Source organism: Heptranchias perlo, chromosome 16, assembly GCF_035084215.1.
Source record: "Heptranchias perlo isolate sHepPer1 chromosome 16, sHepPer1.hap1, whole genome shotgun sequence".
Classification (NCBI taxonomy): domain Eukaryota; kingdom Metazoa; phylum Chordata; class Chondrichthyes; order Hexanchiformes; family Hexanchidae; genus Heptranchias; species Heptranchias perlo.
Window position 1 is genome coordinate 9,306,344 of NC_090340.1, and position 14,514 is coordinate 9,320,857.

Sequence of the window (14,514 nt, forward strand, 5' to 3'; positions counted from 1 at the left end):
TTTTTATGCCCAGACCCATCGCTTACACTTTATTTAACATTAATCAACTGCAGGAATTTCAACAATAAAACACTTAACATAAATGATCAATTACAGTTATTCCACTGACTTTTCCAGACATTAATTTCTTAATATCACATTAATTACAGACAGCATTGTAATCAGTCACCTGGTGGAGAACAGCACTCCCACAGGATCAGGACCCAACTCCCACGGGAGTGGGAGCAGAAGCAGGAGCTGACTCCCACGGGAGCAGGAGCAGGGCCCGACTCCCACAGAAGCAGGAGCTGACTCCCACGGGAGCAGGAGCAGGGCCCGATTCCCACAGAAGCAGGAGCAGGAGCTGACTCCCACAGGAGCAGGAGCAGGGCCCGACTCCCACAGAAGCAGGAGCAGGGCCCGACTCCCACAGGAGCAGGAGCAGGAGCAGGAGCTGACTCCCATGGGAGGAGGAGCAGGAGCAGGAGCTGACTCCTACGGGAGCAGGAGCAGGGCCCGATTCCCACAGGAGGAGGACCCTAATTCCACAGGTCAATCTTTCAAGTGATTTTTAACTGCAACTTTTTAAAGTTAGTTTTTGAGGTCTCCTATTTTAAGCTTGGCAAACTCGGTTGCCAGTTTCAGCGCTTTGTCCAGGCTATTGATGTTTTTCCCTGTGGCTTGGGCGGACATGTCCTTTCCTCCTCCTCTTCCATCCAGTAACTCCGAGATGTGGCCGACCCAATCACTGGCTTTCAGACCCCTGCTTACCACGTCCTGAAAGTTTAGATACAAAAGGGAGAAATAATACACAAATAAAATTCAGTAATGTGTTTTTTATTTAAATTGGCTTTGCACAATGTACAGCAGTGCTTGGACTTTGAGACAATGCTTCCCAGAATGGCTTAGCTGTAAAGGCAGTGTGTAACTGACCTACGCAGACCAGAAGATCGCAGGTTCGATACCTGGTCTGTGCTGAGTTAGCTGGTCTCAGCTGGGACAAGTAGCTTGGATACAACGATTGGCCTCAGCTCCCCTGGGCTAGCGAAGGGGAAACCCAGTCAGAGATCCTGTTCTTGATCGCTAATCGGTGGCCCCCGCTGGGAAGTGGACAGGTGTGCAGGACGGGGGAAGGGCAGGATTGGACTTGGCTGTGATGTAGTTCACATCTGCTGATACTCACTGCCTGGGCTCACAGATGAAGAATGGTCACTTGGGTGAGGTATCAAAAGGTACCCGTCATGTATGGAATCATAATCCCAACAGTCTTCACCTTCAGGAGTGCATGAGGTTAAAAAAATTGCCAAAAAGGAATTCTCTACACCCAGGCACCACTGCATACAGGTACTGAACCAACAAGTGACGTATAACTGGTATTCTCCAGCCCTGCAACCCTCCGAGCTCTTCCAATCCTCGCCTCTTGCACATCCCTGATCATCATCGCTCCACCATTGGCGGCCATACCTTCAGCTGCCTTGGCCCTAAAGTCTGAAATTCCCTCCCTAAACCTCTCCGCCTCTCCATATCTCTCGCCTGCTTTAAGTTGCTCCTTAAAACCTCCCTCTTTGACCAAGCTTTTGGTCACCTGTCCCAATATCTCTATGTGGCTTGGTGTCGATTATGCTCATCTAAAGCCCCCGGGACGTTTTTACTATGTTAAAGGCACTATATAAATGCAAGTTGTTGTTGTATTTTCCTTTATACCCACTTACACCAACGCTGACATCTGCGCTAACATTAGAGAGGGGAAGAGAAATATGCATTTCATACAGGGCTCCATAAACCACGATCTCAGGCAGGATGGACAGAGTACATACTTTGGAGTGACCTCAGCCAGGGTACAAGGTACACACTAGAAGGTGTCCAAGCTATGTTCTTGCAGTTTATGATCTCATCAAACCAGTCCGGAATATAAACCATCTGAACCCCTCGATTAGATTCCAGCCTGTAACTCACGCCCAGGTATCCATTATTCTATATATTCTATCTATAAACCATCTGACCCATCGATTAGATTCCAGCTGGTAACTCTCTCCTGGGTTTCCATTATTCTTACATATAAACCATCTGAACCCCTCGATTAGACTCCAGCCTGTAACTAACTCCCAGGTATCTAATGTACACACATGGGAACCATTAGCACCATTCCATCAAACTACCGTCACATATTCAATAATTCTCAGTTTATATATTTAATAAATGCAACATGGTAGTTTTAACAGCCGAGCCCGTGGACTCTCACTTCAGGCAGTTTGAATCCCAACTTTGACCAATATTTGAAATCATCTGACCCAATTTATTTGAGAAAAACACAAATGCAATTTGAAGGTATAGCCAAAGAGTCCCTTTAAAGAAGAAACATTGTCCATGTGGACACTGGAGTTGACAGCACTTAAATATCCATCTTTACCTTGGGCACTTGGCATAAGCACGTGATCGTTCCTGCATCGCTGTCTACAGCGAACAACATTGCTGCTGTCTGAGGGGAGTGTGTCTTAAACAGCTTCAGAGCTTCATTCAGTGCCTGGTGGAAACAAGACAACACATTGTCAGACAAATTATCGTCCAATCTCAACAATGAAGCACCAATTAAACATTCTGGTAGCTGATCCCCCAGAACCTGCAAGCATCGAGAAAGGCAAGAGGCGCTATTAACAGTTTCACAGGATGCCAGGTTCCAAACCTAAAATGAAACTGAAGTGTTACTGAGCCCTGGGGGCTAGAAAGGCCTAGATGATCTCCACGGGATGGGTGGTGGTTGGGGATGGGGGTAAGACATTCAAGCAATTGAAGAGACAAATCCAGAGTCCCCCTCTGCCCACTGAATCCTATTGGAATACATGGATGTCAAAGTGAGCAAGAGGCAGTGCTCAACTGTGATGCCTGGTATGGTCAAATAGCCTGTTGGTGCTAATTATCTGGGCTCACACAGGAAGAATTGCTACTTGAGATACTGGGGGGCGACCAGAGCCTCTGGAACTGCCTCCCAGCAAGGGTCGGCGCCTTCAGAAGTAATGCAGATAAAATCAGAAAATAATAAGCCCTCTCAGCATGACGGATGACAGGATTAAATGGCCAGGTACTAATTCCTGGGCAAATACCACCTTATTGTTCACACAATACAGCTTGTCCTCTCCTGAAAGTGCCGACTCTAGCTGGGGTACAATTCTGTGGGCTCTGGCGGCCACCAGGGCCTCATATTTGATGTGTAAGCTTAGACAGTGAATGCTGGCTGGTTATTCAAATGTCAAAAGCATCCCAGCGAAATCCAATCAATCACGTTCTCACCCTATGATGTCACACATGCACTTGCCAGCAGGAATCATTGGATCAGGAGTAGGAACTCTGGCCATTTCCCCCTTCCTAGTCCACGGAGCACAGAATCCAAATGTAGTGGCCCTACTGTTGGTTGAAATCAGCCAGCTCAGCACTGTCGTGGGAGTCAACCTGGGACTTTCAACTCTGTACAGTCTAGTGCTGCCACAGGCAGTTCATTTGCACAAATTCAGGGAAGTTTCATTTTGTTGTTAAAAAAAAATGCCAATCAGCTTGTTTTAAAGTCCTGGGGGAGAAAAGAGGGAAAGGGAAAGGCAGCTCATAAGCACCATCTGAATGCAAGTACATCAATATATCCTCCCATTCACACTGTAAAATCCAAGTATATCAATATATCCTCCCATTCACACTGTAAAATCCAAGTACATCAATATATCCTCCCATTGATGCCGTGCAATCCAAGTATATCAATATATCCTCCCATTCACACTGTAAAATCCAAGTATATCAATATATCCTCCCATTCACACTGTAAAATCCAAGTACATCAATATATCCTCCCATTCACACTGTAAAATCCAAGTATATCAATATATCCTCCCATTCACACTGTAAAATCCAAGTATATCAATATATCCTCCCATTGACGCCGTGCAATCCAAGTACATCAATATATCCTCCCATTCACACTGTAAAATCCAAGTATATCAATATATCCTCCCATTGACGCCGTGCAATCCAAGTATATCAATGTATTTTTTTGTTCGTTTATCGGATGTGGGTGTCGCTGGCAAGGCCAGCATTTATTGCCCACCCCTAATTGCCCTCGAGAAAGTGGTGGTGAGCCACCTTCTTGAACCGCTGCAGTCCGTGTGGTGAAGGTTCTCCCACAGTGCTGTTAGGAAGGGAGTTCCAGGATTTTGACCCAGCGACGATGAAGGAACGGCGATATATTTCCAAGTCAGGATGGTGTGTGACTTGGAGGGGAATGTGCAGGTGGTGTTGTTCCCATGTGCCTGCTGCTCTTGTCTTTCTAGGCGATAGAGGTCGCGGGTTTGGGAGGTGCTGTCGAAGAAGCCTTGGTGAGTTGCTGCAGTGCATCCTGTGGATGGTACATACTGCAGCCACAGTGCACCGGCGGTGGAGGGAGTGAATGTTTAGGGTGGTGGATAGGGTGCCAATCAAGCAGGCTGCTTTGTCCTGGATGGTGTTGAGTTTCTTGAGTGTTGCTGGAGCTGCACTCATCCAGGCAAGTGGAGAGTATTCCATCACACTCCTACCTTGTGCCTTGTAGATGGTGGAAAGACTTTGGGGAGTCAGGAGGTGAGTCACTCGCCACGGTATGTGTGTGGCTGGTCCAGTTTCTGGTCAATGGTGACCCCCCAGGATGTTGATGGTGGGGGATTCGGTGATGGTAATGCCGTTGAATGTCATGGGGAGGTGGTTAGACTCTCTCTTGTTGGAGATGGTCATTGCCTGGCACTTGTCTGGCGGGAACGTTACTCCCATTCACATCGTACAATCATGGAAACATAGAAAATAGGAGCAGGAGTAGGTCATTTGGCCCTTTGAGCCTGCTCCGCCATTCAATACGATCATGGCTGATCCTCGATCTCAATACCATATTCCCGCTCTTTCCCCATACCCCTTGATGTCTTTTGCGTCTAGAAATCTATCTAGCTCCTTCTTAAATATATTCAGTGACTTGGCCTCCACAGCCTTCTGTGGTAGAGAATTCCACAGGTTCACCACCCGATGAGTGAAGAAATTTCTCCTCCTCTCAGTCCTAAATGTCCTACCCCGTATCCTGAGATTGTGACTCTCGTTCCAGACCCCCCCAGCCAGTGGAAACAGCCTCCCTGCATCCAGTCTTTCTCGCCCTGTCAGAATTTTATACATTTCAATGAGATTCCCTGTCATTCTTCTAAACTCTAGTGAATACAGGTCTAGTCGACCCAATCTCTCCTCATACGACAGTCCTGCCATCCCAGGAATCAGTCTGGTGAACATTCGCTGCACTCCCTTTATTGCAAGTATATCCTTTCTTAGGTAAGGAGACCAAAACTGCACACAGTACTGCAGGTGTGGTCTCACCAAGGCCCTGTATAACTGCAGTAAGACATCCTTCCTCCTGTACTCAAATCCTCTTGCAATGAAGGCCAATATACCATTTGCCTTCCTAACTGCTTGCTGCATCTGCATGTTTGCTTTCAGTGAGTGGTGTACAAGGACACCCAGGACCTTTTGACAATCAGCCAATCCAAGTATATCAAAGTATCCTCCCATTCACCGCACAGTCCAAGTGTATCAATGTATCCTCCCATTCACACTGTACAATCCAAGCATCATATAGAATGATATTTAAAAAAAAATTCGTTCATGGGATGTGGGCGTCGCTGGCGAGGCCGGCATTTATTGCCCATCCCTAATTGCCCTTGAGAAGGTGGTGGTGAGCCGCCTTCTTGAACCGCTGCAGTCCGTGTGGTGAAGGTTCTCCCACAGTGCTGTTAGGAAGGGAGTTCCAGGATTTTGACCCAGCGATGATGAAGGAACGGCGATATATTTCCAAGTCAGGATGGTGTGTGACTTGGAGGGGAACGTGCAGGTGGTGTTGTTCCCATGTGCCCGCTGCTCTTGTCCTTCTCAGCGGTAGAGGTCGCGGGTTTGGGAGGTGCTGTCGAAGAAGCCTTGGCGAGTTGCTGCAGTGCATCCTGTGGATGGTACACACTGCAGCCACTGTGCGCCAGTGGTGAAGGGAATGAATGTTTAGGGTGGTGGATGGGGTGACAATCAAGCGGGCTGCTTTGTCCTGGATGGTGTCGAGCTTCTTGAGTAGTGTTGGAGCTGCACTCATCCAGGCAAGTGGAGAGTATTCCATCACACTCCTGACTTGTGCCTTATCGATGGTGGAAAGGCTTTGGGAAGTCAGGAGGGGAGTCACTCGCCGCAGAATACCCAGCCTCTGACCTGCTCCTGTAGCCACAGTATTTATATGGCTGGTCCAGTTAAGTTTCTGGTCAATGGTGACCCCCAGGATGTTGATGGTGAGGGATTCGGCGATGATAATGCCGTTGTATGTCAAGGGGAGGTGGTTAGACTCTCTCTTGTTGGAGATGGTCATTGCCTGGCACTTGTCTGGCGCGAATGTTACTTGCCACTTATCAGCCCAAGCCTGGATGTTGTCCAGGTCTTGCTGCATGCGGGCTCGGACTGCTTCATTATCTGAGGGGTTGCGAATGGAACTGAACACTGTGCAATCATCAGCGAACATCCCCATTTCTGACCTTATGATGGAGGGAAGGTCATTGATGAAGCAGCTGAAGATGGTTGGGCCTAGGACACTGCCCTGAGGAACTCCTGCAGCAATGCCCTGGGGCTGAGATGATTTGCCTCCAACAACCACTACCATCTTCCTTTGTGCTAGGTATGACTCCAGCCACTGGAGAGTTTTACCCCTGATTCCCATTGACTTCAATTTTACTAGGACTCCTTGGTGCCACACTCGGTCAAATGCTGCCTTGATGTCAAGGGCAGTCACTCTCACCTCAGGAATTCAGCTCTTTTGTCCATGTTTGGACCAAGGCTGTAATGAGGTCTGGCGCTGAATGGTCCTGGCGGAACATCAAATTGAGCATCGGTGAGCAGGTTATTGGTGAGTAAGTGCCGCTTGATAGCGATGTCGACGACACCTTCCATCACTTTGCTGATGATTGAGAGTAGACTGATGGGGCGGTAATTGGCCGGATTGGATTTGTCCTGCTTTTTGTGGACAGGACATACCTGGGCAATTTTCCACATTGTCGGGTAGATGCCAGTGTTGTAGCTGTACTGGAACAGCTTGGCTAGAGGCGCAGCTAGTTCTGGATATACCGCAGAAGGCCGCCATTTGGCCCATCGTTCCTGTGTTGGCTCCTTGAAAGAGCCATCCAATCAGTCCCACTCCCCTGCTCTTTCCTCAGAACCCTGTAAATTTGTCCCCTTCAAGTATTTGTCCAATTCCCTTTTGAATGTTGCTTTTGAATCTGCTTCCACCACCTTTTCAGATTCCAGATCATAACAACTCGCTGCGTAAAATTATTTCCTCACGTCGCCTCTGGTTCTTTTGCCAATTACCATAAATCTGTGTCCTCTGGTTATCGACCCTTCTGCCACTGGAAACAGTTTCTCCTTATTTACTCTATCAAAACTCTTCATGATTTTGAACACCTCTATCAAATCTCCTCTTAACCTTCTCTGCTTCTCCAGACTCTCCACAGAACTGAAGTCCCTCATCCCTGGTACCATTCTAGTAAATCTCCTCTGCACCCTCTCTACGGGCTTGACATCCTTCCTAAAGTTTGGTGCCCAGAATTGGACACAATACTCCAGATGATGCCTAACCAGTGTTTTATAAAGGTTTAGGATAACCTCCTTGCTTTTGTACTCTATGCCTCTATTTATATCAATGTACACTCCCATTCACACCATACAATCCAAGTATACCAATGTACCCTCCCATTCACACCATACAGTTGAAATACATTAATGTACCCTCACACTATGAAGTACAACGTTTTATAGCACAAGCACAATATAATTAGAATGTACCAACATACCCACCCTCGACCATCATGCAACAACTTCAGAAAAATATGTAAAAATGTGTACCGTGAAAACTTAATGAATAAAGAAAGAGAGTCTACTCTAAATAGCTATTTTCAATTGCACTCATTCAAGTCTACTGGATTATCAAAAAATGCTGCAGTCACTGTTCAGAATGTTTTCCTCACCTTGGCCGGTGCCCCTGCTTCCATTTCCATGACTACCAGAGGTCGGTTTGGATTAGTGTCTATGAACTGTTTGGTCTTCTCTCGTACCTAGCGATGAAATCCACAAACGTTATCAGTAATAATCCAATTATTTTATTCCTTCTTTGTACAAAGCTGATCCAGGCAAATTGTTCACTATTGTGAAGGGTTCAAATACCAGGGCACACATGTTATAAACTAGGATGTTAGGAGGAAGAAAAGGAGATAAAGAAAGAGAAATTTATATAGCACCTTATTACATCCTCCACACATCCCAATGTCCTGCTGTAGCGAAGGCAGCAGCTAATCTGCACTCAACAAGATCCCACAAATAGCAAACAAAATGAATGACCGGTTAATCTGTTTCTGATGATGTTGGTTGAGGGAAGAATGTTGGTCACTATATTGTAAAGTGCCATGGGATCTTTTACATCCATCTAAATACTGCGCCTTTCATCTGAAAGATGGCAGCTCCAACAATGCAGCACTCCCTCAGTACTGTACTTAAGTGATAGACTAGTTACTTGCTCAAATCCTGGCATGAATTAGGTAGAACTTTATCACCCAAATTAGGATACAGTTCCAGGGTAGGATACGAAAACAGAAATATAAACAGGCGCAAAAAACAACTGGATGCATTGCTGGAGAGAAGGACTGATAGATATGGGTAGGTGGGGCAGATCTGTGGAAAAAAGGTCAGAGCTGTTGGGCCAATGCTCTTTTTTTGTTCCTACCTAAAGTTTCTTTATGCTCTAAACGATTCCTACCACCACTTGACAGCTGAATCAATTGATGGTGGTGGAGGGGATGAAGGAGTCTTCACTTTCAAGAGCAAGGGTCAAATTCTGCACAGATTAACGGAGGTTGCTCTCCCCAGACTGGTCCCAAAAAACCAGGAAACATAAGAGCACCTTCATTATCAGTAAAGATGCCCCAGGTGAAGCCTTGGTCTTCCTCGCCGAGTGAAAGACCAACTCCAGTTGGGAGTTACGAGCAAAAGCAAAAACATCAGAGTTCCGTATATAGAACAACATTCAGAGTCTTTTCTCATCCCTCATGAGTGAAGCAATATTATTCAGAGAGTCAGTAACTCTTAACCAGCAGGGATTTGATTACTCACCTTCTTCAGCAAGTCAGCTTTACCGGCTCTGTCCAGATCGTCCATAACCTTCTTTATTGATTTCAGCTTGTCCCTCAGCTCATCCTTCTGCCACTGGGGAATGACTGCGGTGCTAATCGTCTGCAATTAAACAGACACACGGAAAAAACTCAATCACAAACTGTGCAATGACTTACTGTTGCAAGTCAAGGAAGAGTACATTCTATGCTAAAAGATCCACGAATCACTCTGCTGGAAGGGTTATCTCCATCTAACTAGGGCAGAGCTATGGCAGAGCTATTCCATTATGCACTTTAAACAAACAGCTTCTCTGATTCTAATCTGCTGAATGGGGTGACTTTTACTGGGATACAGTTCCACAGACACTGGAAACCTCCCAGCACCTCACCCTAGTGGCAATTCTTCATGTGTATGCCCAGTTAGTGTCAGCGGGCTATTCATCGATATTGGGCACCACAGAGGAGTCCTAAATTGTTTGCAAACATGTGCACTTTCCAGCAGAGAGTGACTGGATAGCAGCCAAGAGCTGTTTTTTTCCTTCCCAACCAAGCAGAGCTGATGCCAACTGTAGCAACCTAACCAATGCTGAGATCTGCTAACTTAGCACAGACTAGGGATCAAACCTGGGATCTTCTATCTGCATGGCTCAGTACTACACTGCACGGAGTATTTACCCACTGAGTGGTTCAAGAACCTAATGTTTCTTTAATGTAAAAATTGAATTTTCTCATTTCTTTTTAAACATTTGTCTGGTCATCTTCAGATCAAGCCCCTCCTCCATGCACATCAAAAGGTACAGGTAAGAAAGATCAGAGGGGGGTAATTTTCACTTTTGGTGATAGTGTAAAGCCAGTGATATCGGATCGACTGCCCGTTATACATCTCTCTTGATTTTCATTTCCAACTGTGTGTCCAACATCAAGTCATGGATGGGCCTGGACTTTTTATAGTTCAGTGTTGCAAACCTGAAGCCATCCCATTCACCCCCACCAGAAACTACACACGTTAGCCCCTGATTCCCTTCCTCCTTCCTGGATGCCCATTCAAAATCAACCTGACATTGTTACAATCTCAGTGTCCTGCTGGACCCTGAGCTGAGCTTCAAACCCCACATCCAGTCCATTACCAGGACTGCCCACCTCCATATCCAAATTAATGCCCATCGGTGTCCCTACCTCACCTGCTTTGTAACCCTCATTCATACCTTTGCCTCTAACTCCACTTTCCCGAAACTCTCCTCACTGCCTCCTGAGCTCAACCCTTTATAAACTTTAATTCACCGAGGACGGCACTGCCCACACCCTATCCTGTACTAAACTCCACTCATCTATCACCTCTATCCTTGCCAAACTCCACTGGCTCCCATTCCTCAACACAATTACTTCAAAGACAGTTGTGTTCCTCCATATCTCTGCGATCTCTTCCAGTTCTGTGCCTGTACAAGCACCATCTGCTCTTCCAACTATGGTTAACTGCACTCCCACCATCCAATCTACCTCTGGTGGCACAGCCTTCAACAATCTTGCCCCCACTCTGGAACTCCCTCATTAAAGCTCTCCACCTTGCAGCATTTACCCCCACTTTCAAAACTCTCCTTAAAACCCACCTCATTGACTGGGTCTTTGGGCATCTGCCATCACTTCCCTTATATTTGTGTCTGACCCTCAACTGTGAAGTGCCTTGGAGCTTCTTGCTATGTTATAGACGCCTTATAAATGTAAGTGACTTCTTCTGAAGGCTCGGTTAACTCACCTTTCACCCTTCTCTCACTTGATCCATTGTACCCTTTCGGTCAGGGTCCTCTCATTCAGGGAGGGAGTTCACCTCCAGTTCTCGTAGGTTATTTTACCCAGTTCAATCTATGTTTACTCTATCATCCCTTGGGTCACTGGTTTTGTTTAAGCTGTACACTGATCTAAGTCAATGTTATTGAAATATTGTTGATGGCAAATCCCAGAATAATAATTTTAAAAAGGAACAAAGATGAGACAAATGTTCCCAAGATGGACGCAGATAAGGCCTTTCAGCCCATTCCTAGTTCATCCATCCGAGTCCCCACAGCCTCTCCCCCACCCAGTGATACCATTTTGAATGATTCCAGGGAATCCACTCCCACTACCATGTGCAGAGGGCCATTCCATTTGTTGATCACTCTTGAAAATGGTATTCAATAATTCAAGTTTAAATTTTAAAAAAAACTATTCAAAGCTCTATATTTAAACAGATTTTATAAAAGTTACAGAGCATACAGAATTCTTGATGCTGCATTTCTGATTTACCTCTGTGAGGTCTGCAATCTCTTTCTGGATCTCCTTATTGGGAGAGGTCTGGATTTGGACCTTCGACTCTAGTGCAACAAGAGACTTCTGTAGAGTGTCTGCCTTTCTTAGTGCCTATAAAAGACAAAAGCATTCAAATCACACAGTCTCTTAGTACATCCAACATCTAATCGGTACAACTGCATAAACCTGGTGCATGCAGCCAGAGCAACACCTAAAAAGTGTGTGTGTGAGAGAGAGAGAGAGAGAGAGAGAGAGAGAGAAAAAAAAGTGAAAGAGAATAAGAGACAGAAACAGTCAGAAAGTCTGCCTGAGACAGACACACACAGAAAATGCTGCGAGAGACAAAGACAGCATGCAAAGGAGACAGTACGTGTGAGAGGTACAGTGAGCACGCACAAGAGAGAGATAGCCTGTTTGAAACAGAGAACATGCTTGGAGAGATAGCAACTAGGAGAGACAGCGTGAAATACAGAGAGCATGCACAAGGTAAAGAGCATGCAGAAGAGAGAAGCCGCATGAGACAGTGTGCAGGAGAGAGAAAATGCTTGCTCCAATTGAGAGCAGCTATTTCAGCAAAGACCAGGGGACTTCTGACCTGTATTGCTCATCACCGCACCAGGTCATCGACAGAAGACACGGCCCTTTGAACATATTACCATAACACTAGGGCTTGTAATGCCGTAAGTGAGCTGCAAGCTTTTTGTTTTAAAAAGTCAGATGAAATGAAACGTAGTAATCCAAAAAAAAGTCCCGCCAACAGGACCCACATTCCATGGAGCTGACAGCTGTCCAAGGGTTAAAATTTGTTGAGCACGCCCACTAACCTTCTGAGCCTCGGATCCTGTGACTGCCACTATTCTCCTGATGCCCTTAGCGATGGCTTCTTCTGATACAATCACAAAAGGAGCAGCATGGCGCGAATTCCGAAGGTGCCTGGAATAAAATCGGTGTAATTACCCTAGAGAAGGGATCTCAGCGTAACAAAACCACTTTTCTAGCACTCGTCCCTACACTTTGCTGTGGGAATATCAATTACTTTATCTCATCAGAACTGCTCTGTGCTTCACTAGTTCAACACATACTTATTTTAAAAATGCAAGTGTCAGAGGATAACAATATCTCTCAGCAAAACATGCAATGGGTTCAGAAGAAGTGTGGAACCTTAGACTGCGTCACTTCCTTGAATCCATCACTGTTCAGAATATTAGGAAATATTTATAAAGTTTGTGACTATCTGGTGGAGAGCCAACTTCCAGGTTGTACCATTTTTCGTATTTTCGTGATGGGACACTGGAAGGGAAAGCACAATGTTCGTCCCAAACAAAAGAGCTGCTCAGAAACAAACCTAGGGAGACTCAGACAACTTCAGGAAATTTCACTGGTTGGCGAATGTCATTAATTTCCGGGGGAGAAGCCAGGAATTTGTGAAAATCAGAAAAAACAAATAAATGTTTGGACTTTTTAAAACAAGCCAATTTTCTCCCTCCGCCCTCAAAGGCGCTGGCTTTCATTGGGGCATAGCATCGCCAGAGCCGTCAGCCCTCCAGGAAGTATCATACATAACATCATGGCAGGGCGGGGCGGACCGACCGACCGAAAGGACGGACCGAAACGACGGACGGACAGACAGGACGGAAAGAAAGAAGAGGAAGAACAGAAAGGAAGGAAGAACAGAAAGAACAGACAGAAAGAAAAAGTTGCGTTCATTTAGCGCCTTTCAAGACCTCAGGACGTCCCAAAGCGTTTTACAGCCAATTAATTACTTTTGAAATGCAATCATTGTTATAATGTAGGAAACGCAGCAGCCAATTTGCACACAAGATCCCACAAACAATGTGATAATGACCAAACCATCTATTTTAGTGATGTTGGTTGATTGAAGGATAAATATTGGCCAGGACACCGGGGAGAACTCTCCTGCTCTTCTTCAAAATAGTGCCATGGGATCTTTTACATCCACCTGAGGGGGCAGTTTAACATCTCATCCAAAAGTTCTTCAAGAGAGAGCCTGGGCAGTGGATTGTCAGCATCAATTCAACTCTCCTACAATGTTGTAGCCTTATCTCTGACCTGTGCTTCCCTGTAGTGTGCTGTGTGGCCTTGAAAGATCTAACAAATGAACCATTTGGACACAAATTATTTTATTTTTATTTTTTAAACTCGACCAGTCCCCCCTATTCTTTCAGCCCTGTGTAAGCCCTCTTGTCTTGTATTCGGTCTCAGGCAATGCACTCACGTTCCACCGCAGAACTCCACCGAAGTGACAGAGCCCGCTGGTCCGGATGGGTCAGCCAGCAGGTCTTCCACTGGGATCCCCACAGACACCACTCGCACCGGGTCAGGGTATGTCTCGTCAAATACAGCGCGCAGACCCTGAATAGCCTTTGCCACAGCAAGGGGAGTATCCTTGGCATAAATTGGCTGCAAGCAAATGTGTAAAGTTATTGTGGATCCCAAGTATAAGCAAGTAAAAGGTTTCAATTCCTTTCTTGTACAGTTTAGATAGAATTTCACAGTAAACAAAAAGAGAGCAATTTTGCACTCCTCAAAGTGAGGGATGTTAGTGGTGGGAAATGGGACCCTCTCCACTTCAGGAAACGACCACTCCAGGTCAGGTATAGCAGTTAGATGTAGAATAAAGCTCTCTCTACTCTGCCTCTTTTCCAACATCAGAACACCCACTCCTGCCACAGTGCGACATTTTTCTATTTCCTACACCAGCCATCAAGTGGCCTCTCTGAATGAGACGGACAGTTTAATGCCAGTTTTGTGCCATGAGATCGAGATCACCCAAACTCATTTGGTGTAGGACCCTTACAGCTAGCTGGCAGTAGAGTCTTTCACCCCATCGGCCTGGGCTGCACTTGAACCAGGCCCCGGTAGCAAAAGGGCAGTGTGTAAGCCACTGCATCACTTACTGCCCTCTAAGCTGTCACTTTCAATACCAATTTACACTACTCAGACACTAGTACAGGAACTCATCCGTCAGGCTGAACTATGCCACATTATACAATGGGAGGGACTCTCTAAAAATCAATTTACTTTCACACATATATAGTCTCTCCATGTT

At 45.9% G+C, this 14,514-nt stretch overlaps 1 protein-coding gene across 2 annotated transcripts in view; it reads right to left on the reverse strand.

The window, feature by feature from the left end:
- The window catches only part of aars1 (alanyl-tRNA synthetase 1), a 43,767-nt gene continuing 29,253 nt past the window's right edge, over window positions 1–14,514 (reverse strand). For both annotated transcript variants that reach the window (XM_067997637.1, XM_067997638.1), the window contains 7 exons: window positions 13,681–13,865; window positions 12,269–12,377; window positions 11,442–11,555; window positions 9,163–9,282; window positions 8,025–8,111; window positions 2,390–2,503; window positions 1–756 (listed from right to left, as the gene is read on the reverse strand). In XM_067997637.1, the coding sequence (XP_067853738.1) occupies window positions 571–756; window positions 2,390–2,503; window positions 8,025–8,111; window positions 9,163–9,282; window positions 11,442–11,555; window positions 12,269–12,377; window positions 13,681–13,865 (915 nt within the window). In that variant the 3' untranslated portion in view covers window positions 1–570. The remainder of the gene's footprint in view (window positions 757–2,389; window positions 2,504–8,024; window positions 8,112–9,162; window positions 9,283–11,441; window positions 11,556–12,268; window positions 12,378–13,680; window positions 13,866–14,514) is intronic.